This window comes from Budorcas taxicolor, chromosome 17, assembly GCF_023091745.1.
Source record: "Budorcas taxicolor isolate Tak-1 chromosome 17, Takin1.1, whole genome shotgun sequence".
NCBI lineage: Eukaryota > Metazoa > Chordata > Mammalia > Artiodactyla > Bovidae > Budorcas > Budorcas taxicolor.
In genome coordinates, this window is record NC_068926.1 from 6,742,281 (window position 1) to 6,766,937 (window position 24,657).

The window sequence follows — 24,657 nt, forward strand, 5'->3', positions numbered from 1 at the left end:
CACCTTGAGGACCTGCCAGACCGTTTTCCGATGGGCCGCCCTTTTTCACAGTCCGGTCAGCAGTGTGGGATGATTGCAGTCCCTCCACGCCCCCAGCAGCAGTTGTAACTGTCCTCTGACTAGTTATCCTTCCCAGTAGGTGTAAAGCAGTAGCTCAGGGTGGGTTTGATTTGCATTTTCCTTTTGACTAATTACATCAAGCGTCTTTTTGTGTCTTATTTTTATAGAGTACTATAAAATATGTTACATTTTACAGTGGAAAAATGTGTAACAATTAATTTTTACTGAATTTAACAGAGGAATCCAAGGAGGCCTTAGGTTTTAGAAAGCCTGTGAGACAGACAGACTCTGGTCCCACAGGTTATTGGATAACAGAGTTGAATTGGATAACTAGGAGACGGGGGAGAAAAGTTGACTCAGGATGACTCCTCAGAATGACAGATAAGCAGAAGGAATCATCCTGCCTTGAAAATATTCTGAACTCCAAAGACTCCCACTTTATGTCGAATTTATTATTAATCCATCTTGCCACCTGGCTCTCCCTTCCATCGTCACCCATTATTTTCGTCCCTGACACATTCTACTGCCCCTTCCCCCCAGGTGCCCCAACAGTGCTTCTGAGACTTAACAAACCTCATCTGCTTAGTTCCCTGGGCACAGAAGAGTTAGGAGGGCAACAGAAACTCAAAGGTTATTTATCGCCCTGAGCAACTTCCTGGTAGCTGCAGACAAAAGCGCCCGGGCTCTCCTCTCACAGGATCCATTTCCGTCTACTGACGGAGCCCCTGTCTCCTCTCCCTGCCAAGGACAGGGCCCACCAAACCCCCACCTGCAGAGCCACAAGCCCGCTGCGGCTGGCAGACCAAGGTCCCGAGCCTCCGGGGACTCAGCGGCCCTCTGTGTCGTATAGGCTGCCGGCCAGCCAGGCCCCGAGAGCGAGCACCCCAGATGCCCGCTGTCTCCACCATGCGAGCCTCAAGGAGGTGCATGTGGCCCGCTGTCCCCCAGCGATTGTCTCCTTAGCACGCCGTGTAAGCAGTTTCCACTTGTCTTCTCAGAGGTCTGCTTTTAAACAAATCACCAGAAACCTTTTAATGCAGAAAATGTTACGTCGTGCAGTAAAACTTTCAAATGATTTGATGTCTCTTTCTCCCTTTTTGGTGGGTCAGTTCTTTGGATGTTTTCATGGGCCTGTTTCTCTTAGAGGCCTGGATTGATGTCTGGAAGAAAGACCTTTGGTGATGCTTACCTCTGCCTAGAGGGGCACTCTCTCTGTCTTGTCTGTCTCCGCCCCCCGGAACAGGTCTCCCCCCCGCCGCCCCCGGCCCCACACTCTGACCCTGGAAGCCCCAAACAGGCGGGGCAGGCCAGGGGGCTGTGTGCTCTCCTGTCCTTCCCCTGCAGATCCTTTAAAACTAAAGATACAGTCGGGTGGTAGTTAGAAGGCTGTGTGCTTGACCCGCAGGAACTGAAGGCTGAGTTTGTGCCCCATGTGTCAGAGCCAGCTCTGGTGGGCAGGGTGTGCTCAGGGTCCCCAGCTTGCATTACCCACTCTGCTGGTAGGAACCCCTCGTGACACGGGTTTGTCTTGGGCGGGCAGCAGCAGGCCTGGGAGCTGCACACCGGGCCAGAAACAATTGCGCTTCCATAGTGCTTCCCAGGGTGAAGATCAGACAGGGACAAAAGCTGAGGATTTATGCCACAGCATGAGGCTGGCAACCCCAGAGCCAGGATGACTGCAGCAAGGGGGCCAGGGAGCCCGGGGAGTCTGGCCTGGGCTGCCTTCAGAGGCTCCCTCCCTGCTGACTCCAGCCAGGAGGGCAGTCTGTGTCTTAAACAGGAAGGAGCGGAGGACTGGATTCTGGAACCCACTGTGTCAGCCCAGGGGGCTGGGGCTGGGCTGCGTTTGACTGGTTTGGAAAGGTAATAATCTGATACATTCTTAACTCTGGAGTGGAGAACACTGCGGCCCCCCGGCATTTGCTCCTGGAGGCCTGTGAGGGGTGCGCTTCCCTGGGTCACTTGGTCCTCACCCCACCTCCAGCCCACCACACACTCTCAGGGAGCAGCCAGCCTCTCTGCATTTAAAAGCATCGTCCCAGCCTTGTCCTGCGTTTCCTTCTGAATTCTGTATTTTGGCCGTGATCCCTGAACTGCCTCTCTCCTGGTTATTTTGGCCCAGGCAGATCCAGCCAGTGTTGGGGCCTGTTGGGTCCCTGCTGTATTAGGTGCCAGGCAAAGGCTGAGTCTGGGCAGTCAACTCAGGCCGGCTTTGCACTTCGAGCCACAGTGGCTGCAGCGGTCCAGGACCGCCAGGCATTCAGCTTCCAGGCCCTGGCTGCAGGCAGTCTCCATGCCTGCTTCCCGGGAAAGGGTTGCTGCAGAGATGCTTAAAAGGCCTTGCAGGTGATTTCTGTTATGAGCCAACACGTCACCTCAGCTCATTCATCCAGTGGAACTCGCGTCAGCGGGGACCTGTGAGGAATCACCTCCCTGCCCTCCCTATTGTGCCCTTGGAGTCCACCAGCGCAGATAACCCATCTCCATTTCCACCAGCATGGTCTCGGGCTCAGTGTAGGGAGGCCGCACTGTGTCTGCTCGTGGCTGGAACTCACTGACCCCTCCTCTCTCCACCCTCCTTCCCCCAACAGGTGTTTGAGGAACTGTGGAGGAATGAAGGCAAGACCCCAGCACAGATCGTTGCAGAAAAGAAGCTTGAACTGCTGCAGGACCCGGAGGCCCTGGAGCAGCTCTGCCGCTCCACCCTGGAGGCGCATCCCCACGTGGTACGTGGCCCCGCGGGGAGGGGTCGTCACGCAGGCGCAGTGGCTTCGGGCAGAGGGGCGCCTCTCCTGCTCTCCCCCAGCAGTCCAGAGGAGCTTCCTAACAATGGTTGGCCCAGTTTCATCCGTAATCCCCCATTAATTTTGTCAGTTTTCAGCTAAAGTCAAGAGATGCAATTAGGTGAACACTGGAAAAAATACAGCTTTTCCTAGGAGGGAGATCCACCCCTGCAGTTGAGTCTCATGGCATCCCAGTGGAAGGGGGAATCAGCCACTGCTGACCTCCTGAGATGGGGGGCGCTTTCACAGGGTCCCCGAGCTCTGCTCTGTAAGAAGACCTCTGTATCAGAAAGCAGCGGGTGGGACTGCCTGCACAGGGTCAGACACTTAAGTTCTCTGCCTTGGAGAGGTGGGAGGAAAGACAGAAGGTTTGAAAATCATTTGTAAATTATGGAGAAAGTCCTTCCCGGGAACAGAGCTGGAAATCAAGTCATTTTGTGTTGAGAGCAGAGAACAAAATAGAAAAAAACTAAAATGAGGCTAATCATTGTGCAGAGATTCTTTTCAGTGGGGGAAAAACTGCTACCATCCCTTTCAGAACGATGCCACCCACTCATCAGCTTGCAGGGACACTAACAGCTCTGTGAAGAGCTCTCGATAAGGAAAATGAGCTTGCACGGGGTCTCGGCAAGTCTCCATCTCCCGGCCTCATCTGGAGTGGCTGATAAAGACACTTCTCATTTGGTCTGCGGCACTGTGCGCAGCTCCGCGCAGGCGCCCGTGCTGATCCGAGGCAGGAGGTTGGGCGGGCGACCCTGACGCGGTGGCTGTTTTGACAGGCACTCAGCGCCCCTGCCTGCCCGCCCGGCACACCCCACCCGGATGCTTGGGGAGCGTTGCCATCTCCTGGATTTGCCTTCTAGCAAACAAGCTTCTTGGCAGGAAGCTGGGGGAGGAGGGCCCACTGAACCTGAAGGGTTTGGGGAGGGGGGCACTCACATCCAGCACTGGGTGCGAGCGCCGAGGCTCAGCTGTGACACACCGCAGCCCTCCTCGGTGTCTTTTAATCAGGAGGCTGGGGAGCAGGTACCTCCTCTGCCAGGAGCCCAGAAACTTCCTCCGAAGGTCACCCTCTCCCCTTTGTCCTCTTCTCATTTTATATCTAATACAGAAAAAAAGAAGCTAAATTTGTTTCAGTAAGCCCAAACTTGGTTCAGGATTTTTTTTAGGCAAGAGTCTGTTTTCCCTTCTAAAATAATTTCTGTTTTTAAAGGTAATGGATCTAAAGAGGGGAAACCCCAGAGCTATAAACAAACTGATCGGGTTGGTCCGAAAAGCGACTCTGGGCCGAGCAGATCCGACAGAGATCAAGGAGGTGCTGGAGAGGCAGCTGTCATCCTGACAGGTTCGCGTCCCCCTGCAGAGGCCCGGCCAGAGCCTGTGCAAGCTGATGTCCGGGGCCCTGTCCACCTGTGCCTGGAGATGCCGCCTCCACAGAAGGCTTCATGGACATCCCAGGGTTCCAGGAGAGGTGTGGCGATGGTGAGGAACGCAGTGACGCTGCGCGCGCACTCTCAGATGCTGTACATCCTAGGACATCTCACTCTGCAGGGCCCTTATCCATTTGTAAGCACATCCTCTGGGCCCAGCAGCATTCTGGGTGCTGGGGATGGGCAGTGATGGAGAGAGACGGTGATCTGGGCGCAGTATCTTGTTTGGGGAGCTCTCGTGGTGGGGGAGGAGGCTACGAGCCTTAGTTAAAACCATGAAGTAGCGGTATTCTCCCATCCACTGAGTAAGACTGCTGTCGCTCACTCAGGGCTCTGGCATCCCAGAAAGCAGAGATCTGAGCATAAGGGATTTTTTTTTTCCTCCATAAAAAATACAACATCAGTTTTCAAATAGATTTAATGAATAAAATATACTGAAATATCACATAAAAAATTAACTTATTTGTCAAAGATTGTGTAGCTGATTGATAACTCCCCTTCCCCACCCTCAGGCCAGGAAGTTTGATAAGGAGATAAAAAGCTGTAACATTAAACTGCTTTGTTTTGCCTGGGAAGAATAAGAGGACAAACTAGTAAATGGAAATCACGACCTTTCGCGGTCTCTGTGGTCCAGTTAGGAGCACCTCCCTGCAGGCAGGGTTGCCCCCCCACCCAATTCCTGGGACAGTAATAGTGTTTCTCTGCTGCCAGGGTGGCGGGGTCGGGGGGCTGGGGGTGGCCTGTGTTCCCTGCGTGCCTTTGTTACCTCTGACTCAGCACAAAAGACCATGTTTACAAGTGATGATTTTTAAAAGCACATGTCAAATAAACTGACATAAGAGGAAAAAATCTTTGGCAGCCCCGACTTTACCCTGAGTTCTGTCTGTGCTGAGAAGAGGACAGATGTCTCCATCATGACTGGTGCTCCGGAGGCAGCGGGGACCCGGAGAAGAGCGGACCGTCCCCCGCCAGCACCTCAGCTGTTCATGGTTCTGGTTGTGGATGCTGGCTCAGGACTTCCCTAACTGGGAGTAATGGGAGGACTGTCCTTCCTCCCAGCCAGAAGAGCAGGGACAGGAAGGAAACCAGCCATCTGGTTTATTTCAGACAGGCATGAAGAGGTAAGGTTTTACTTTGTAAAAAATAAGTGACGCAGAAGTGTTGAGAATATGTGATATCACCCAGGAAGCCGTGTGCCCCTTGCACGTCCTGTTAACGGTGCTGAAAACCACTGGGCCTGCCAGTAAACTGTGTTCATCAAACCGCTTTTCGAGACAGAAAGTAAGAGCCAGTCCCCAACCCCTGACCCCCACCCCTTTGCTCCTGAGACTGGAATCTGGCAGCAGCGTGATTTTGTAAGAAATGGTAAGAGTTCAGTTTTGTTTTCCAAACTCCATTTTCACCAAAGACCTGGCTTCTTGGTCATCAGACTTTACAGAAAGCACTAGCCAACCTTTGCAGACCATTTTAAATCAAGGGCTGACTTGAATGGGACTGGGGAGGGGCAGGGACAGTTGAATGAAGACCATTTACCAATAATATCGTGTCATATGTAAACTGTATTATGGACTGATCATTTTGGAGAAAAATGCCATTGCTGGGGTGAGGGTGGGGGGCAGAGAGAGAAGGAAATGGGTAAAAGGGGGTCAGCTGCATGGTGGCAGGCAGAAATAGCCCTTGGTGGTGAACACACTGTAATGTATAGTGAAGCAGAAATATGTTATCCACATGAAACATACAGTGTTATAAACCAGTTACCTCAGTTTAACACAGAACACTGAATCTCTACAACGCTGAATCCAGCTCTGACAACTGCCCGTTATCTTGAATGCCCACTTTCAAAATCCAAAAAATCAGATTATGTTGTTATAACTGCTAATAAGAAAAAAAAAAAGCACAGCTGATATCTTACTTGGAACCTGACTAGAGATTTGAAATACATGTTTATGTAACACCTTAAGAAATTCACAACGCATGGCTCTACTTGTAAAAAGGGCTTCAGTGAAATACAGTTTTAAATGCATTTTCGCATGAGTGTGAATTTAGTCTGGTGGTCCGCTTTTCGGTGGGAAATCTCATTAAAATGGATGCGTTGGCGCCACAGGTGAAGCGATCGCCATCTGTCACTGGAATGCACACACCTGTAGGCTGGGAGAGGGGCGTGCTGGGAGACTGGCTTCCCGGCGGACCTGCTCAGGTACCAGGTGTGTGCTCTGGCTGAGGAGCAGGCTGGCTGGCTGGTTCAGGTGGGAGGGGAGGACTGGCAGCCTCGGGGCTTAGCATGCTACCAGGCACAGAGTCCGTTTTCAGTAAAAGTTCACTAGATTTATAAAACTGAATTAATGGACAGGGACTTCCCTGGCAGTCCAGGGGTTAAGACTCCGTGCTTTCACTGCAGGGGGTGTGGGTTTGATCCCTGGTCAGGGAACTGAGATCCCTCAAGTCTCACAGCCAGAAAAAAGGAAAAAGATTGCCTTTTGCGGGGGCCCTTTCGTATGAGAGGTGGGTACCTCCAACCTCTGGGCTTTTAAATTCTAGGACAAGGAAGGAGCGTCTTAACTCTGTCCAGGGTTCTGCATCCAGGTAAACTTCTGTTCCCATCTTTTAAGATGTAGGCAACGCTGGGGCGGTGGGGGGCGGGGCGGGGGGGGGTTGTTATTATTTACACCAAGGTAAGGCTGTTTTAGCTGAGCTCCCACCTCCTTTTTTATAATTAGTGAGAACCTGAAAGAAGACTATGAATCTTTTTCAGGGAAACACCCTCCTAAAGCTTTCAGTTGGCTCATTCAGTACATAGCATATGACCAGGACCTACAACCTATATTCTATTTTTCACGTCTGTTGAGTTCAGCAGCATCATTTCACGGATCCTACGTGGTGGCTCTTGGTGGAAAAAAGAACACTAAATCTGACGGAAAGGCCATCATTTTCCATTCCCAAAAGTAGCACGTAGATCGCAGCCATGTCTCTTCAGCAGATTTTAGACAAATGCTCCACAGACTGTGAGCAGAGCTGATCCCTGGTGGTCAGATGGAAAGCATCTGATTGACATCTTCTCTCTGCCTCCCTTAGTCAAGCGTCTTAGCCAAGATCATTTAAATATCATCATCAACCCCAAATTCCCTCTTTTAAAATGTGTGCAGGGCAGAATGGGGCCTTGTTACAGGTGGGCCTTTTCTAGACGTGTCCCAGTAAAAGTCAGCTGCCGTCGCCCTCGTCAGGTTGTAAAAGGACACGATAAACCTCAGGTCCCACACAGATGCCTGAGGTGTGCGAGGGACGCTGCTGGCAGCCTTGTTCCTTGTGTGGGAGACAGTAGGGGAGAAAATACACAGTCATGGGGGCAGGGAGGGGCAGTCTCAGCTAAAATCAGTCCCCATCTCAGGACTGCAAGCACAAAAGCCAAAGAACTTTGTCCTCACAAAGCCTCAAGGAAAACTTTTTACCGAAGCCCTGTTTATCCTGTTAATGAGCTGCCAGGATGATCTGTTCTCCAGAACAAGGAATGGCCTAATAAAAGCCTGAATATAGAGGGGATTTACTGAGGCAAAGTTATCTTGAAACAATTCTTAGTCTTTTGAGAGCTCTTTCTAAAGCATTTAGGTTTATGATGGTCATTCAAAAGTGGGGGGAAAAAAGTCAGCTCCATTTTCTTAAAATGTTTCCTCCATGATGTGATTTAAGAGTAGAGAATAAACTTGTTTGACAGTGTTCTATCTTAGGCTGTTATTAGATGGAGAATTAGGGTTGTGTGATTTACAGACTGATGGCTGAAGCAAGAAGGGGTCGAGAATATCTTCAACGACCGGAAGCCTGGGCTACAGAGGCCTGCTATTCAAGAAGAGCTAATACCACTAAGCTGGCTGGGGTGCAGGGCGAGCCAAAAATTACACCCAGCTGGCCAGTGACTTCAAGCAGCACGCACAGTAGTGTTGTTTTGTTTGGTCGCTGAGTCAGGTCTCTTTGCGACCCCATGGACTGCAGCACACCAGGCTTCCCTGTCCATCACCATCTCCCAGAGTTTGGTGTCCACTGAACTCAAGTTCACGTCCATTGAGTCGGTGATGCTAGCTAATCATCTCATCCTCTGCCGCCACCTTCACCTGCCATCAGTCTTTGCAGCATCAGAGTCTTTTCCAATGAGTGGGCTCTTCGCTTCAGGCACAGTAATAGCTGACCTGCAATAATGTCCTTCATTTAAATGGCTGAGTGTGCCGGCCATTCAGTAAACGCATGGCTGATGATTAGTGACCACATTGACCCGCCTGCCCCCGCGTGAAGTTGGGCGTGCACTGCAGACGTTCACCCTTCTGCCTGTGGCACGTCGCACCCCCGCCCCAGCCGCACTTCCTGTGGGAGAGCAGCCGAGACACACTGACCCACGTTTGGATCAGGCAGCCCACCTGCAGTCCGAAACCTCTGAACCCAGCTGGAAGCCCAGCCACGTGGACCACGAGACTGGGCTGAGCCAGAGACATCAAAAACACCTCTCAGCCCCGAGTACCCTGTGTCCTGTTTCTAGATTTTGTACGTAGGAGGACGCGCTCCCCACATTACCCTGGGCCCAGGATGTCTTAATGGCTTGAAATCAACCACTGTAGCAGACCGAAATAAAAGCCACTTGCTGAGGAAAAGGTGCCCCTGAGGACCCACGGGGGAATAAACAGCCCCTTCCTACATGCTACGGAGACACTGATTCCAATCCTAGCACCTCAAAGTATTTTACTAAGTAAAATGGGGACCATTTCCTCTAAATATCAGGAAAAGGAAGTACCTACTAAAAAAACATCTCTGATTGGTTACTCCAGCATTGCCATTTCACGTCTGGGACTCTGTACTTTAGTCTGTAAAATTGTATTTTAGGCTAAACTCAACCTGGAATTGCTTTAAAATTTTAAAAACATTTACTTGGCTATTTCCAAAACTTAATTTTAAATATCCCAGTGTTCTCATATACTTTGAACCACAAAGCCCAGTTCATCTAGAACTTCAGATCAGACTCTGAATTATGAATCTCAGTGAAGGACGTGCTATGTTAGGAACTTCTGACCCACCTCCGCGGCCCAGGACCACCAGGCCTGACACAGCGACCTCAACCTGGGCAGCACCGAAGCCCGTGCCCACTGAGCCTTCCAGCCCTCAGCACAGCAGCTGACGTGGGGACCCACCACGTGGTAAAGCGTCCACCCAGCGGAACATTTTAAAGCATGCCAAGTATCATTCAAAATTCTTCCCCAATCTCATTGCAAAGGAGATTTCTAAGCATCCCACCTGCTACTTTATGACTAGAACATTCTACTTCGTGTGTGTGATCGCTCAGTTATGTCTGACTCTTTGCAACCCCTTGGACTGTAGCCCACCAGGCTCCTCTGTCCATGGGATTCTCCAGGCAGGAGTACTTCAGTGAGTTGCCATGCCCTCCTCCAGGGGATCTTCCTGACCCAGGGATCAAACCCGCATCTCTTAACATCTCCTGCACTGGCAGGCAGGTTCTTTACCACTAACGCCACCCCGGGAGGTCCATCTACTTCAGTACCAAGATTTTCCAGCAAGGATTCCCATCGCCTACCGCCCCGCCCCCCGGCTGCCATTCAGTATCGCCGTCTGCCTGGATGCCATGTCTCCAGACTCCTCAGGGCTGCTATTCTGTTTCAGCTTCCGGCCTCTGTCATGTGCCCTCACGCACGGCCACCCCACCTCCAAACATCCTTGCCAGCCCACCTGGCTGTTCCCCCTCGACTGCACAGGTTCACCCGTTCCCACGAATGTATTTCCAGGTTCATTTTCTGACTTCGTTTTGAGAAATCCTGGACATAACACTCCGGCTGGAGGGCTGCAGTGGATCCAGAAACCCGAACCGGTGTCTGCCTCCAGACAGGCAGGGCTTCCTGTGGGCTCGCTACCAGCACCCACCATGGGAGTTAATCCTCCTGCCTCTCACTCAGACTCGGGTCACCTCCGTCCTCCTCGAAGTCTACTTCAGTACCTATTTTAAAAACATACTCTTCCCCAGGGGGCGCCTTCCACATAGGGGACTGTAGTTTTCTGTAATAAAGCAAGAAAAAGACTCCACACCATCACCAGATGATGGAGAGAAGTGTAAATCATACCAGAACGCTAAAGGATATGGCTTCCGCAGGCAACGTGAGCATCTTATATACCCAGTGAGTCCAAACTGGAAGATAAATAACTTACGCAAAGCAAAGCTGGAAGGTAATAAATTACAGCCGAAACTCCATCTTTCCGCTCCTCTCTCTCTGCCTCCGAGACACTTTCTTTTCCAGTGGAAACTTGTGCAAATACGAGTGGGCGCTGGGAAGCCAAGGGCAGGCCAGTGCGCCCCTCAGCCGGGCAAGCCATCTTTCTGGCCCGGCAAACCGCAAGTCAGAATGCACAGCGAATCGGCATCCGGTTCCTTGCCTGGACCCGGCAGACTGTGAGGCTGGCCCTGAGGCGCCACCTGGCGCCAGCCCGCGCGGCAGGGGCCTCATCCCGGGGGCACTTGCCCGCTTAGGATACAGAGCTGCTTCAAGGTCCCCGAACACAATGGCAGCCCCAGCTCCGCAGCATCTCATGCGCTTTTCTCCTTCATGCCCCCGCTGTACTAGGGCCTGATTTAAAACCACAACAGCGCTCCTGAGGCACTGCCGCCAGGGCCTCAGCAAGACACCCACAAAGAGGAGAGAAACCCGGGGCTTCCAATTTCCTTCCAAACAGAGTTCCTCCTAGTTCCAACCTCCTCACCTGCACACACAACAGGGCAGTGGAACCTAATAATATCCATGAATATCGGTTGTTTATGGTCTTGTTTTTTTTAGCCCACAACTATTTTGTGTGCTTCTCCCTCTCCTTGGGAGCAGACCGAGGCTCTGAGTATAATTACGCCTGGTGGAGCGGGCTGCGGAGCAGAGATGCGCTAATACATCACGATGGGGCCGTCTAATGAGCCCCATTACTCAGAAGGCAGCGTTTCTGCGCAGAGCGAGGCCCCAGCAGGCACTTGGCTTGGCGGGGCTCCCTATGACCTGTTGGCCCTTACATCCCAGTTCCCAAAGAGGCTATACAGTTCCTGTTTCTCTACAAAGTGCAACACAGAAAAAGCAAACATTTTGAAATAATTACCAAGGTTTGTACAGATTGTATTTAGTTTACCTTTATCCTTTCCCCCACTCCATACTCCCCAAAAATACCCACCATGAGATAGTTTCACAAATGAATCAGATTTTCATAAAACACTTAAAAAAATAACAATGCTTGTCTTCTTACAGAAGCATCAGATACCATGCTTTGTTCATTGGGTTGATCAGAGTCCTAAAAACCAAAGTAACAGTTTGCATAGGCAGAGTTCATTGTGTGCAAATCTTACTAAAGTAAGGCTATTTTCAGTGTTTAGGTGGCGATACAGTGAGTTAAGAAAGCTCTCAAGCAACAAGACATTTCCCTGCATTCCACATTCTCTCCAGCTATACCTGACTTCCTGGGCAGAAAGCTGAGACCAGTGGATTTGCCTGCACCATAAGGCAACATGTGTTGGATGGAATACAAGTGTTGGAAGCAAAACGCAAAAGGACGGATGATCCGGGCTTGTGTTGGAGGCAAGAGGGGCTCCATCTTTCCTCCTCCCTTTGTAAGAGGGGGCCACGATGCAGAAGGCCGCAGGGGCAGGTATGTGTTCGTGTGCCACTGGAGGGTCAGCCCTCTGGCACGGGCACCTCCAGAAGTCACTAACCCCTGGTGATCGCTGGGTGTGACCTATTGCTGCAAGGTGGGACCTTCGCTTCCACTCAAAGGAATGGGAGGCTAAGGACCAAGACCTCCTGAGGAGGAAAAAAACAGAGCGCAGAAAGCCTGCCAAAGGAGTAACCACAGTAGTGGGGAGACAAGGTGGGGAAGCCTAGCTGGAGAGAGAGGAGGTGCACAGAAGACCCCGCTCCCCCAAAATCAAGTATCGTCAGGAAGTCTCCAAGTGGAGATGTCTATAAGCAGCTTTGCATTCAACATCCAGTCAAGACACCAACACCGCAGAAAACCAGAAGCAGACTTCCAGACTACCAGCAGGCGTCGTCCGGGTCGCCCAGCATCCTGCAGCAGAGGATGGAGTGCTCCTGGGCCAGGGCAGCCAGCTCCTTCAGGAACTCGGGGAAGAGGGCAGCTGCCAGCATGGTGTCCCGCACCGGTGGGGGCAGGCTGGGGGCCGCCCCCACCGCCTTGGCTCTGTTTGTCAGGAAGGGCTGAAGCACTCTTGGGGGGCCATCCAAAAAGTTCTTGCCGCTTCCTGTCCTGGAGGCATCCTGAACGGGATCTGAAACCAGAAGGCAGGCAGCTGTGGTGAGGAGCCTCCAGGAGCCCTTCTGCCCACCCTTCAGTGCTGGGCGGGGTGGGGAGGGGGTGGTGCGGAGCGGGCACGTTCAGCTCCCACTCGGACTGCAGTCTGAAGGCACCCTGGCCCTCTACTTCCCTCTGAGACACTCAGATCCACCCAGCAGATCACCTACAGCATCAGGCATGTAATGAGAGTTTTATCCCAATTCCCATATGAGGCTCTACAAGCAGAAACTGTGGCAAGAATATAGGTTTATCAGGAGCCCTCTGCGCCTGGGGCGAGACGAAGGGAAGAGAGGGAAAAGGCATCTCCTCCCGCTGAGTCAGCCAAGTGAAGACGCAGGTGAGCACGATGGTTGTCTAGGACAACAGGGACACCTACCCTCCATGCCTCCCGGGGTCGGGGTGACCACCCTCCCTTTGCCAGCTGAGCCCTGACCACCTCGCAGGGCTGTGCAAGGCGGCCTGAGTCACACACCACGCTGCCCACGGCCTGGGCACAGGGCTCCGGTCTCCAGGGCTTCCTGCCCCGATCCCAGCCCCTTCTGGGTGGGATCTCCAGCCTTTGGGAGGAACAGAATGGATGAAGCCTTTTCAAGGTTGGAACGATGCAGAGGAAGCTGAATGCTCATAAGACCAGACTGGGAACTCTCCACCACTATGGGCATCTCGCAGCAGCAGGTGGCTTGGACCTTCCATTCAAGCAAGGTTTCCAGGAGTTTCAATCTCAGTTTCAATAATGTTCATCTAAGATGATATGAACCAAATTTTGTATATCCAAGTGATTTGCATTTTCATATCGCATCAGTTTACCAATTAAAATGGTTCGACTTACCTAACTTTAATTCCTGAAGATCTCCAGCCTTCCTATCGATAGGAATTATTTATGTCTTCCTCTGCCCCCCTCTCCAACAGACTCATTACTCCTTATAAATCATTATAGTCAAGCTCTTCATTATTTTGGCTGCTTGTTAGGATTCAGTCCCATTTCTCAACATTCTTCTCAGAGTGTTGCTTAACCATGGCACTAAAAATTCTTGACATTCATAGTACTTTCCACGTCTCACTACTATCGTCTTTAGTGTTAAAAACAAATCCTCCACTCTACTGCTTTAAATATCCTTTTAGATTAAAGCTTATCACAGCTCATGCCATAAAGAACTGGGGAGGCTGTTGAGAATCTGCTGCTGCCTTTCAGCAGAAACTCACACTGTGCCTTGACGAGAGTGAGGACAGAGCGCTGATGTCCCTGGGGACACAGCCAGCCCACAGCCCTGCGGGACCACGCCAGAGCGACACGCGCCCCCAACCCCCAGTGCCCAGCACCCAGCTCTCAGGGACACGGCGGGGCCCACCCAGGAGGCCGGCCGGGGTTCCCAGGGAGATGGGACCCAGGCAGCAGACCGAGGCCCACACTGAGCGTGCGGGCCCCCACCTGGCACTCCCTCCCCTGTCTGCACACCTAAGCCTCACCAGGTTTACTGGCCTCATTTCTCACAAACTCACAGAAAGACGGAGTCAATGGGCATAGCGCGCACAAGGAGCTAGTGGTAAGCGTAGGCCATCACACTGCCATCAGTTCAGTAGCCCTGACTCTATAAACCACTTCCGCTTCCTGCCCTTGGAAGTGACCCCGCTGGAGCCTCCCACTCGTTTTATTTACCAGTTGGGGTCTGCAGGGCCCTTCAGCCTAGCGGTGCTGTTTCTGTTTTTTCCTCTGTTAAGACTTTGAGCTTCCTAAGAGCTGAGCCCCTGAACAGTGTGTCCTTCGTGGCCCCCCACACACACGCTCATCCACAGAAGCAGCTAACAGACATTTGCTGAATGAATGATGGAAGGAACCCGCCATCATCAGCTGCTCCCTGCACCTCAGCTCCCTGGAGCTGGTTCACTCCCTCATCTCCATCTTTCTCTTTCAAATTTACTCTTTCCCCGCAAAGGGCTTTTGTGGATCATTTATCCAGCTTGATCCATGAATTTTAAAAGTGTCATCGCTAAGCCTCATTTACCCAGCTTCAATCCAAGAATTAACACTGTCTTCACCGATGAAGGCGGGGGCCCAGCAGAAGTCCTGGCGGTGGTTCTGTCCCAGCAGCATAGAGAACTCACGGTTCTTTCCTTGAGTCAAACTCAACTCAAAAACAAGGAGACTTGAGTTACGGTCCCTACCTGGCAACCAGCTAGTCACGGAATGGCTCGGTTTCCTTTTCCATAAAATGGAAATAATGCCTACCTGACGCCTTCCAGAACTAGCAGTCAGTGCAAAGACTCTATACATAAATAACAGAAAATACCACCTTTGTGGTTTGGAATTTGTATTTGAGGGAAACATGAAATGCCTGGCAAGTGGCTGGGCCTCACAGACCAAGAGTCTCAAGAGTGACTGTTTCAGCAGAGAAGTCCACCCAGACTTCTGATCGAAGCGTTAGTGAGGAGGCTGGTTTCACCAGGGCCTGCGCGATGGGGCAGCTCAGGCTACATGTCCATGAACCAGACACCCCTTGAAAAAGGGCCCAGTGTGCAGGCACAGCACCCAAAGGAGAAGTAGGAAGGAAAGGAAGTATAAATGCCAGAACCGGGAGTGGCTTCCTAAACTGTTGCCTTGGGTCTGAAAAGCTACTGCAAAGGGTTGTCAGGATACTGCTGGCAAGACCGGAGAAGTTAGAGAAGTGAGTTACCCTGCACCTCCACAGTGGCGTCAGTCAAGGAGCACAGATGCTAAACTACCCAGTAAGCGCCTCTCACGGGATTCTGATCGCTCGCTGTCCTGCGCCCCTGTGAGAAGCAGGCTCCCAGGCCCATCTCATCTATAAGCAATCATATCACACACGAGTCAGGTTTGTGCAAGGGACAGAGACCTTGGTCATCCTGTGAGTTGAAAGATTTTTAAAGTTGAGGGGACCTGTCACTTAGCTAACCTGAAAGAGGTTAATTAGGAGGTTAATCTGAAAAACTCCATCAAAGGGGAGTCTTCTATCCCAAGAGACGCTGCCTACAAGTCAACGTCCCCTGAGAGTCACAGGCCTTAGAAATCATCCGCCACAGCTGCCTAACTGACCACCTTATGAGGCGGGAACAAGAGCCCCTGGGCACGTATCCAGCAGCCACCGCCGTCACACAGTCTGAAGCCAGGACGGAGCACAGGGTTTCAGGGACCCCTCCACCCCAACCCCACCACCGTCACCAGGATTGTGAGGGTCCAGCCGGTCAGGGCATGAGCCCTCAGACTCTCTGAACCAGGCGCCTGGCCGACCTCTCTGGGCCTGTACCTTCAGCCTCCTTCTATGAACACCAGCTAACAGTGCCCTGCGTGTCCACTGTGCACTGCTGTCTGAAAAGGGAAACTGTCTGTGAAGGCACCTTGCAAACTGCAAAGTACAAACAAAGACCAAGCCCGGAGCGCAGCACAAGCCTCAGTCGCCTTCTGTCTGGAGGCTGCACGAGGCCATGATCCCACGTAGCTCTTCCCACCCGGGGGGTTGGGGGGGTCTGCTTCACTCCCACAGCTGGGCTGACCCAGGGGCTTGGCCAACAAAATGCAGCAGAGTCAAGCTGTCAGCTTTGGGGGGTCCCCAGCTGGGGCCTCAAGAGACTGTGTCTTCTGCTCCCGCTACCCGACAGCCAAGAAGCTGCCAAGCCAGGGCAGACCACTGGATGATGAGTGACACGGCCCCTCATCACCCCATCACCCCGGCCAGCAGCCACCGCTGTGAGCCAAGCCATCCCAGATGCCCAGCCACGCTGAGCAAGTGCTGCCGGCATCAGCTATGCCCACCCAGGGCAGCAGATCAACCTGGCAACCACACAGACTCAAGAGCATGTGGGATCACTGTATTTGGAGTCTTTTGTGGTGGTTTATTATGCACAAAAGCTAACCGGCACACCACTCCCGCAGGGTGAGTCACGGCAGTGTGCCCCCTGCTCAGGAGGGACAAGCCAACAGGCTGACTGGCATGAGGCTAGCAGAGGCCACAGGGAACCTGCAGCCCACCTTCCCACAGACTGGGGGCTCCCCTCCATCCAAGACTGGCCACCTGCTCTTCTCCACGGCCCATGCTTGAAGCTTCCCCCTCAGTTCACCAGTGGCACAGGGCCCCCTTTTTTTCAGAGTCTGTCTTGCAGTGTTCTAATCACCTTTCACACCCTGAATTCTGCAGTCAGAAAGAACTCGAGAGACAGAAGACAAACCGTCACTTGAGAGTCGAGGCCTAAGTCCCGTGAAGCCAAGTAACCAAGAACAGACAGCTACCCAGTGGCCAAGGCACGCCGTCAGAGGGTGGGGCCTTCCCAGCTTCCCTCGGTGGTGTAACACTGCTCTGAATTACATTCCTGCTTCTCACTCCACATCTTGTTTCCCATCACGTGCTTTAGCCTAGACCAACAGCCCTGCTCTCTCTCTTGTCCACCAGCCACAGAGAAGCCTGACTTTTCTCAAGGGAGATGAACAGAAGCCGGCTCAGTAAGAGAGACAGCTGTTGTCAAATCTGTGTGACCAGAGCTTAATCAAGGCTGGGAAGCCCTTTCCCCAGGCCCAGTGGCCAGCAGGGGTCCTCGGGTTCCTGGGCCACCTGATTGGCCAGCCCTCCAGAGCCCGTGGAAAGGCATCTTGGAAGGTTTAAGGTGCACATAAACTTTACTTCTCTTGCTCCAAATGAACGGTTTTCACCTTCTGGAGCCCTGAAGCACATTTATTTGGGGCTCAAGTCTCTGAAAACATAATAAAACGGATGCCCTCCTTGGGGTAGGACTGTTCAGACAATGGGCACATAAGGCTTCTTTCTGGCCCACACGTGCCAAGTCATTTATTCTAGAAACAGCTCCCACATCAGTCCTGCCTGGAACTACCCTAGGTTAGGAACACAAATGCCTTGCTAGACCCTCCAAAGTGGGACCAGGCTGCCTATGGGTGGAACAGACCTTCCTTTTGGTTTAAGGACACTCAGGGTAAAAACGGAAATCTTTTCTGAGATTTCTTTTTTTTTTTTTTAAGATGCTTTTAGCATCCAGGAGCTGGTGCAGCACCCAGGACCCCAAGTCAGAAAGCTGGGGGAACAGGAGCCGCTGACAGGGAGGGACAGGGGAGGACCCCGCTGACCTTTGGTGGGTGTCTCAGGGCTCGGATCGGAGAGGTCCACGCGGAAGAGCAGGTATTGCTGGGCTTGTATGAGGAGTCCAGGGAAGTCTCTCTCCACGGAGGCAAACTGTTCAATCTTATTCTTCACTGACGCGAGGACCTGTCAAAACCAGCACTAATGACGCTAATACTTCAGCACAGAGTACTGCTCTGCGTTATCGGGACATCTGTCAGGCACAGCCCCCCACTGCAGGAACGACGGGGTTTTAACTGCCTGGGTGTTCTGGGGGGAATGGTGCTCTCCAAACATCAAATCAAACAAGCTTCGAATCTTCAGTCTGTCTGGGATAATCCACACAACCAAAGTGAAAGGACTGGGCTGGAGAGCAAATGACAACAGGGAAGAGGGGCAGGACTAGGGGCAGGGCCGGGGCCTTGCCTCAGCCGCCCCTCTGCCTCCGCAGCAAGTGTGCACAGGCACGCGGGGCGGGGGCGGGGCCTGTGCATCAGCCACGCCTCTGGCAGCAAGTGTGCACAGGCACACGGGGCGGGGGCAGGGCCTGTGCATCAGTCGCGCCTCTGGCAGCAGGTGTGCACAGGCACACGGGGCGGGACGGGGTAGGGGCGGGGCCTGTGCATCAGCCACGCCTCTGGCAGGTGTGCACAGGCACACGGGGCGGGACGGGGCGGGACGGGGCGGGGCAGGGCCTGTGCATCAGCCGCGCCTCCCCAGCAGGTGTGCGCAGGGCAGGGGCCGGGCGGTACCTGGTACAAGGAGCGCACACTGGGCTGGAAGACCATGTTGGTGTTGAGCAGGAAGGAGCGCAGGAGGGGCTGCGGGTAGCTGGCCAGCTGTGTGATGATGCCAATGAGCAGCAAGTTCACGTGCAGCGAGTTCTCCAGCATGTTTTCCAGCTTGGACAAGACGACGCTGATGAACGGGCCTGCGGAAGGACATGAGGCTCAGGGCCGGCTGAGCGCAGGGGCCATCTCTCCTGAAGACCAAGGAGTCAAGGGGACCACCACGGGGCCACTGGAGGCAAATCAAGTTCAGACAAGTGCGGCTGAGGTCACCAGGTCGCCTGGCGCCAAACCACGAGGCATACCACCGCCACGAGAACAAAGCAGAAACCCGTGCTTTGGGAGCTAGGATTTTGACTCTGTGAGCACTTTTAACGCTTGGAAAATTATCGTGGACCTTAGAAAAAATGACCAGTGATTTAATTTTTAAAACCAAAATGTACTTTTCATACTATTTCTGTATCTCTTGGGGCTGCCAATGCTTTACAACATGGCACTCTTCACTCCCTGATGGTGCACGCTATAGCCAACAATGCCAAGACTGTAGCCCACCAGGCTCCTCTGTCCATGAAAATCTCCAGGCAAGAATACTGGGGCAGGTTGCCATTCCCTCTGCAGTGGATCTTCCCCACCCAGGGATCCAACCCATTTCTCCTGTGTCTCCTGCATTACAGGCAGATTCTCCACCCTCTGGGCCACCAGAGAAGCCCCCATGCTATAGGGTGTCACCCAAAATCAGCGGCCACCAAAAGTTTAAGTAACAAAGTCTTCCTGTTGTTACAAACTGCTTACCAACAGCAGCATTGAGAAGGGGGGGCTGTCCATCCCCCACAAGCACCAGAGAAAGACTTGCCAATATCACTATATGGAAGGACCGATGGACCAGACTCTGCACTCCCAAGGCAGAGGGCCCAGGTTCTACCCCTGGTCAGGGAACTAGATCCCTCCTACCATAATTGAGACCCAGCGCAGCCAAATAAACAAATATTTTTTAAAAAAAGAGAAAATGAGAGGTGAAGGAGGCCTTGGCTATAATTTTAGAGGCACGCCTTAAAGTTGTGGAGGGGAGGGACTTAGGGCTCAGTTTGGGGAACTGGAGTCTGGTGTGTCCAAGTTTCCTTAAACAAAAAATTCCCTGAGACTGTAAAAGCAGTTTAAAAAAAAAGACAAAAAGAAGCTTCAACTAACTTGGGTCACTAGAAAAATAAGATGCTTTCCATTTCAGTTGATTGGAGACAAGGAAAATCCAGAAAACAAATCTGGCATTAATAAAATTACTTAAAGATGTTTTCCATTTTCACCATAAAGTGGTCCATTAAGGAAAACCAAGGAGAATCTTCTATTTCCCCCAGTGGAGCTATTGATGATGCCTCTAAACCACGGCATGTTTTTGACAAAAGCACATAACCCCCGATGAATAAACATGCCTTGTAAACATTTCACCAACATTAATAAGGGTTTAATGCTGGGAGGGATTGGGGTCAGGAGGCAAAGGGGATGGCAGAGGATGAGATGGCTGGATGGCATCACTGACTCGATGGACGTGGGTTTGGGTGAACTCCGGGAGTTGGTGATGGACAGGGAGGCCTGGCATGCTGTGATTCATGGGGTCGCAAATAGTCGGACACGACTGAGTGACTGAACTGAACTGAACAAAAACATACTCCATCACAAGGTGCTTCATTCATTCAGAAGCCTTGGTAGTGGGAGAGGGTAAACCTTTGTAAGAAGGCAGACGCTGTCTGTGAAAAACGAAAAGCAAACCTAAGCCTCTTCCCCACGCGGGCAATTAACAGAGTACTGGCAATTGTCGTTTCTGCCACTGCAAACACAGATGCTGTCTCTAAGGCACCCAGAGCCCAGGAGAGACACCTTGCATCTGGGTGTCAAGACTGGCCCCAACTTCCCCTTCCCTGGGAGGGGGCAGAGCTCCTGAGTCACTTTTCATGACACAGGGAGGTCAATGAATTCTTCGAATTGAGAGCCCCTGCTTACAAAACAAAGCTGGGAGAGATTGCCAAACACATTCAGAAATTCTGGATTGCAATACCACTATGACAGCATCTTGATGGGGTTCCACCAAGAACCCCCAGAATGTCACCAGCAGCTCGACTTAATTCTAGTCCTCCAGGCACATCTGCCAGGGAAAGGCTGCTGTCCTCACTCCCCAACCCCGACCTGGGCTCACACCGACCCCGACCCCGCTCCCCTGCAGTCCCTGGGACTCAGCATCTCTTTCCTTCCAGAGGAACAGAGACAGGTGACTCGGGTGACACTTGGGTGGGAAGAGTCTCCTATAAAACATATCTCCTTGGACTCCCCTGGTGGTGCAGTCAATAGGAATCCACACGCCACGAATAAACGTGCCTTATAAAGGTTTCACCAACATTAATACGACTTTAACAAGACATACTCCACCACAAGATGCTTCCTTCAGGAGCCTTGGTAGTGGAGGAGGGTAAACCCAGGGCTCGCGTGTTCGAGCCTTGGTCCGGGAAGATCCTACTCGCTACAGGGCAGCAGCCTGTGCTCTAGAGCTGCGGAGCCACCGGACAGGCGGCAACTGCTGGAGCCCGCGTGCCTAGAGCACAGGCTGCGAAACGGGAGAGGACGCCACCCCACAACGAAGAGGAGCCCCTGCTCACCGCAACGAGAGAAAGCCTGCGCAGCAACGAAGACCCAGTGCGGCCAGAAATAAAGGAGTTAACAAACATCTCCTTAACGAGGGCCCTCAGCCTCCCGGCCATCCTACACACATAAAAGCCGCACGGTCCAGGGCTACTGTCACGGAGGACCCCAGCCTGCCACCACGCCCGGGAGAGTCCACGTCATCACTGTCCCACTTGGACAACAGAGCATCAGGCCAGGGCAGCAGACTGTCATTATACTCCATTAACCCCATGAACTACAGCTTCTTAGGCACGTGCAATAAGAAGCATATATTAAACCCTTTCAAGTTCCTGTTTGATTCTAGCACTTTAAAAAAACCCGAGTGAAATGGAGGAGGAAGGGGCAATGGGCAAGCAGCTGAAAATGAGAAAACTCGCTTACAGTTCAGAAAGCCACTGGGAATGTGGGAATGGGCCACTGTGGGCATGAGGGTGTATCTTTTCCCCTTCCAGGAGACAGATTAACTTCACACCCATAAAATACTGAATGTTCAGAACAACGAATGATACGTCATTCCCTTTTCTCCCCTCAGGCCCTCTTCCCCTGCTTCAGTGACCCCCACCCTGACCGGTGCTTCCTGACTCCAAGAGCCGCCACCCTCATTCTGAGCCCCAGCTCCGCCGACTCCCCTGGGAACCACCTCCCAAACGCAGACCGTCACCTCCCCCTCCCCTGCCAGCACTGCCTGAGGTCAGTCTCCTCACTTGTCTGGTGTTCAGCAACAATTTTTCTATTTTAATAAAGACTAAAATGATTTAAAATTTTTCCTCTTCCAAGAGTACAGGGGTATAAAATAAAGAACAGGCCTCCTGCCAGAGGCAACTCCTGTTAACAGATCCAAGCGCATTCTTCCAGCAATGTTTCATGTATGTAATAAACGATAATAACTGAGTTATCATTAAAAACATGAACCACTTAGTATGTCCCAGGCAGTGTTGTAAGCACTCTTCATGTACTGACTTACTTAAATATTCACAACAACCCTACAAAGTGTGTGTACTGTTGAGTTGACCAAAAAAGTTCACCTGGGTTTTTCCATAAGATGTGACCCAATCGAACTTTTTGGCCAACCCAACAGTTATCCCCAGGCTGGAGTCCATGCGGTCACAAGACTTGGACACAACTCAGCAGCTGAACCACCGCCACCAAAGATGATGCAGAATGTCACGTGCACAGTGAGTAAACGGAGTCTCGATTTTCATTCAGGCCATCTGTTTCCAGCGTCGATGCTCAGAACCAACACTGTCCTGCTTCCCAGGGTGAGAGCATGTGTGTGTGTTTGTGTGTGTCTACCTCTTGGTGCTTTTTTAAAATAAACGATAAATGACAATACTGTCTCCACGCTGTTCAGCCTCTCGTCTATGCGCCGCAGCGTCTCCCCCAGAGGCTATGCCGTATCACCACGCGCACCGTATCACCACGCGCAGAGCCATCCTGTCCACCCGCAAGACATCCGGTTGCCATGGGTGCAACGTGAGCAAAACAGCCCCTATGGTGGACGCTTGGGCGACTGCTACTGTAAGTGACGCTGCAGAGAGCATCTCTGTGCACGCCGCTCGGCCCATCGTGTGACCACAGCCGTGCAGACGCTGCTGGAAACACTATCACTCCTGCATTCTGAATCCAGATACAACGACAAGTCTCTTAGCTGGATCTTCCTGGCACCAGCCTCTCCTCACTCCAGTGCTCTCCCCACAGTCTTCAAGACTGGCCTTTCCAAACAGGAATCTGGTCACATCACTCACCCACTCTGACGGGGAGTCTTCAGGGCCTGGAGCACAAGCCCCCACTCCTCAGCGTGGCCTGAGGGCTGAGTCAGCGTACCCCAGGCTTGCGGCTCCCTCTCTACTCCCGAGATCCAGGCCTTGTCACCCTCCGTGTGGTGGCAGGCTCCTTTTCTTCACCTGCCGTTTCCCCTGCCTGACTGTCGTCCTCAGCTGCTTGTACCCAGAAGCTTCTCTTCTCTATGGCCCCCCTCTGTGAAGCCTTTCCCACTCCCCGCACTGGACCCCCATAAGATTCGGATATTATGACTAATAATCCATTTCTCACGAACAGCGTACACTTCTTTGTTGATGTCTCCTCTGAAAGTCTACAAATCCCTTCATTTCTGCGTCCTTAGCACAGAGTATCAGGGGATTGATAAAAGATTGCTGAATGCATGAATAAATAAAATAAATTAGATAAATGAAATGGAATGCTTTGATTTAGCTGAGTAGTAAATTCGTTTCTACAGAAATCAGGATTCCATGGAGAGTGCATGGTAAGTCACTGCAGTCATGTCCGACTTTTTATGACCCCATGGACTGTAGCTCTCCAGTCCCTTCTGCCCATGGGATTCTCCAGGCAAGAATACTGGCATGAGTTGCCATTTCCTCCTCCAGATCTTCCCAACCCAGGGGTTGAACCTGTATCACCTGCGGCTCCATATTGCAGGCAGATTCTTTACCACTGAGCCACCAGGGAAGCAAGCCCTCCATGGAGACAGGAGAGTTAAACCAAACGCTGCAGAGAAGACTCAGAAGTTTGGACGTGACAACGTTCACATGCACGGGAGAGAGAAAAGCAGCTGAGCAAGGTTCAAAGGAGGGGACAGGCGAGGTTTTAGTTAAAATTACCTGCTAAGTCACTTCAGTCGTGTCCGACTCTGTGCAACCCCATAGACGGCAGCCCACCAGGCTCCGCCGTCCCTGGGATTCTCCAGGCAAGAACACTGGAGTGGGGTGCCATTTCCTTCTCCAATGCATGAAAGTGAAAAGCGAAAGTGAAGTTGCTCAGTCGTGTCCGACCCTCAGCGACCCCATGGACTGCAGCCTTCCAAGATCCTCGACCCATGGGATTCCCCAGGCAAGAGTACTACCTATATGTATCCAAATCTCAGATTATGGTTTGTTGGTTTCAGGTGTACCCTATTCAAAATATTGATGTTATTTAATATGTGATGTATTCTTTTTTTTTTTTTTTTGTCCTAAGCTAACGGTGTGGATCACAACAAACTGTGGGAAATTCTTCAAGAGATGAGACTATCAGACCACCTCACCTGCCTCCTGAGAAACCTATATGCAGCTCAAGAAGCAAGTTAGAACCAGACGTGGAACAATGGACTGGTTCAAAATTGAGAAAGGAGTATGTCAAGGCTGCATAGTGTCACCCTGCTTATTTAACTTCTATGCAGAGGACATCATGAGAAACGTCAGGCTAGATGAAGCACAAGTTGGAATCAAGATTATCGGGAGAAATATCAATAATCAGATATGCAGATGGCACCACCCTTATGGCAGAAAGCAAAGAGGAATTAAACAGCCTCGTGATGAAAGTGAAAGAGGAGAATGAAAAAGCTGGCTTAAAACTCAACATTTAAAAAACTAACATCATGGCATCCGGTCCCATCACTTCATGGCAGAGAGATGGAGAAACAATAGCAACAATGACAGACTTTATTTTCTTGGGCTCCAAAATCACTGCAGTCAATGACTACAGCCATGAAATCAAAAGACGCTTGCTCCTTGGAAGAAAA

At 51.8% G+C, this 24,657-nt stretch overlaps 2 protein-coding genes across 11 annotated transcripts in view; one reads left to right on the forward strand and one right to left on the reverse strand.

Moving 5' to 3' along the window:
• Nucleotides 1-6,261, forward strand: part of GATB (glutamyl-tRNA amidotransferase subunit B) — a 97,133-nt gene extending 90,872 nt beyond the window's left edge. The window contains exons 12-14 of one of the 2 annotated variants that reach the window (XM_052654689.1): nt 2,652-2,786; nt 4,207-4,325; nt 5,133-6,261. In XM_052654689.1, coding sequence (XP_052510649.1) covers nt 2,652-2,786; nt 4,207-4,325; nt 5,133-5,298 — 420 coding nt within the window. In that variant the 3' untranslated portion in view covers nt 5,299-6,261. Of the gene's footprint in view, nt 1-2,651; nt 2,787-4,056; nt 4,331-5,132 lie in introns of those variants that run through there. The other variant, XM_052654690.1, reaches the window with a different exon arrangement.
• Nucleotides 6,262-11,395: 5,134 nt separating this feature from the next.
• Nucleotides 11,396-24,657, reverse strand: part of FHIP1A (FHF complex subunit HOOK interacting protein 1A) — a 305,419-nt gene continuing 292,157 nt past the window's right edge. For all 9 annotated transcript variants that reach the window (XM_052655131.1, XM_052655122.1, XM_052655124.1 and 6 more), the window contains 3 exons: nt 18,435-18,613; nt 17,691-17,829; nt 11,396-12,575 (listed from right to left, as the gene is read on the reverse strand). In XM_052655131.1, the coding sequence (XP_052511091.1) occupies nt 12,322-12,575; nt 17,691-17,829; nt 18,435-18,613 (572 nt within the window). In that variant the 3' untranslated portion in view covers nt 11,396-12,321. The remainder of the gene's footprint in view (nt 12,576-17,690; nt 17,830-18,434; nt 18,614-24,657) is intronic.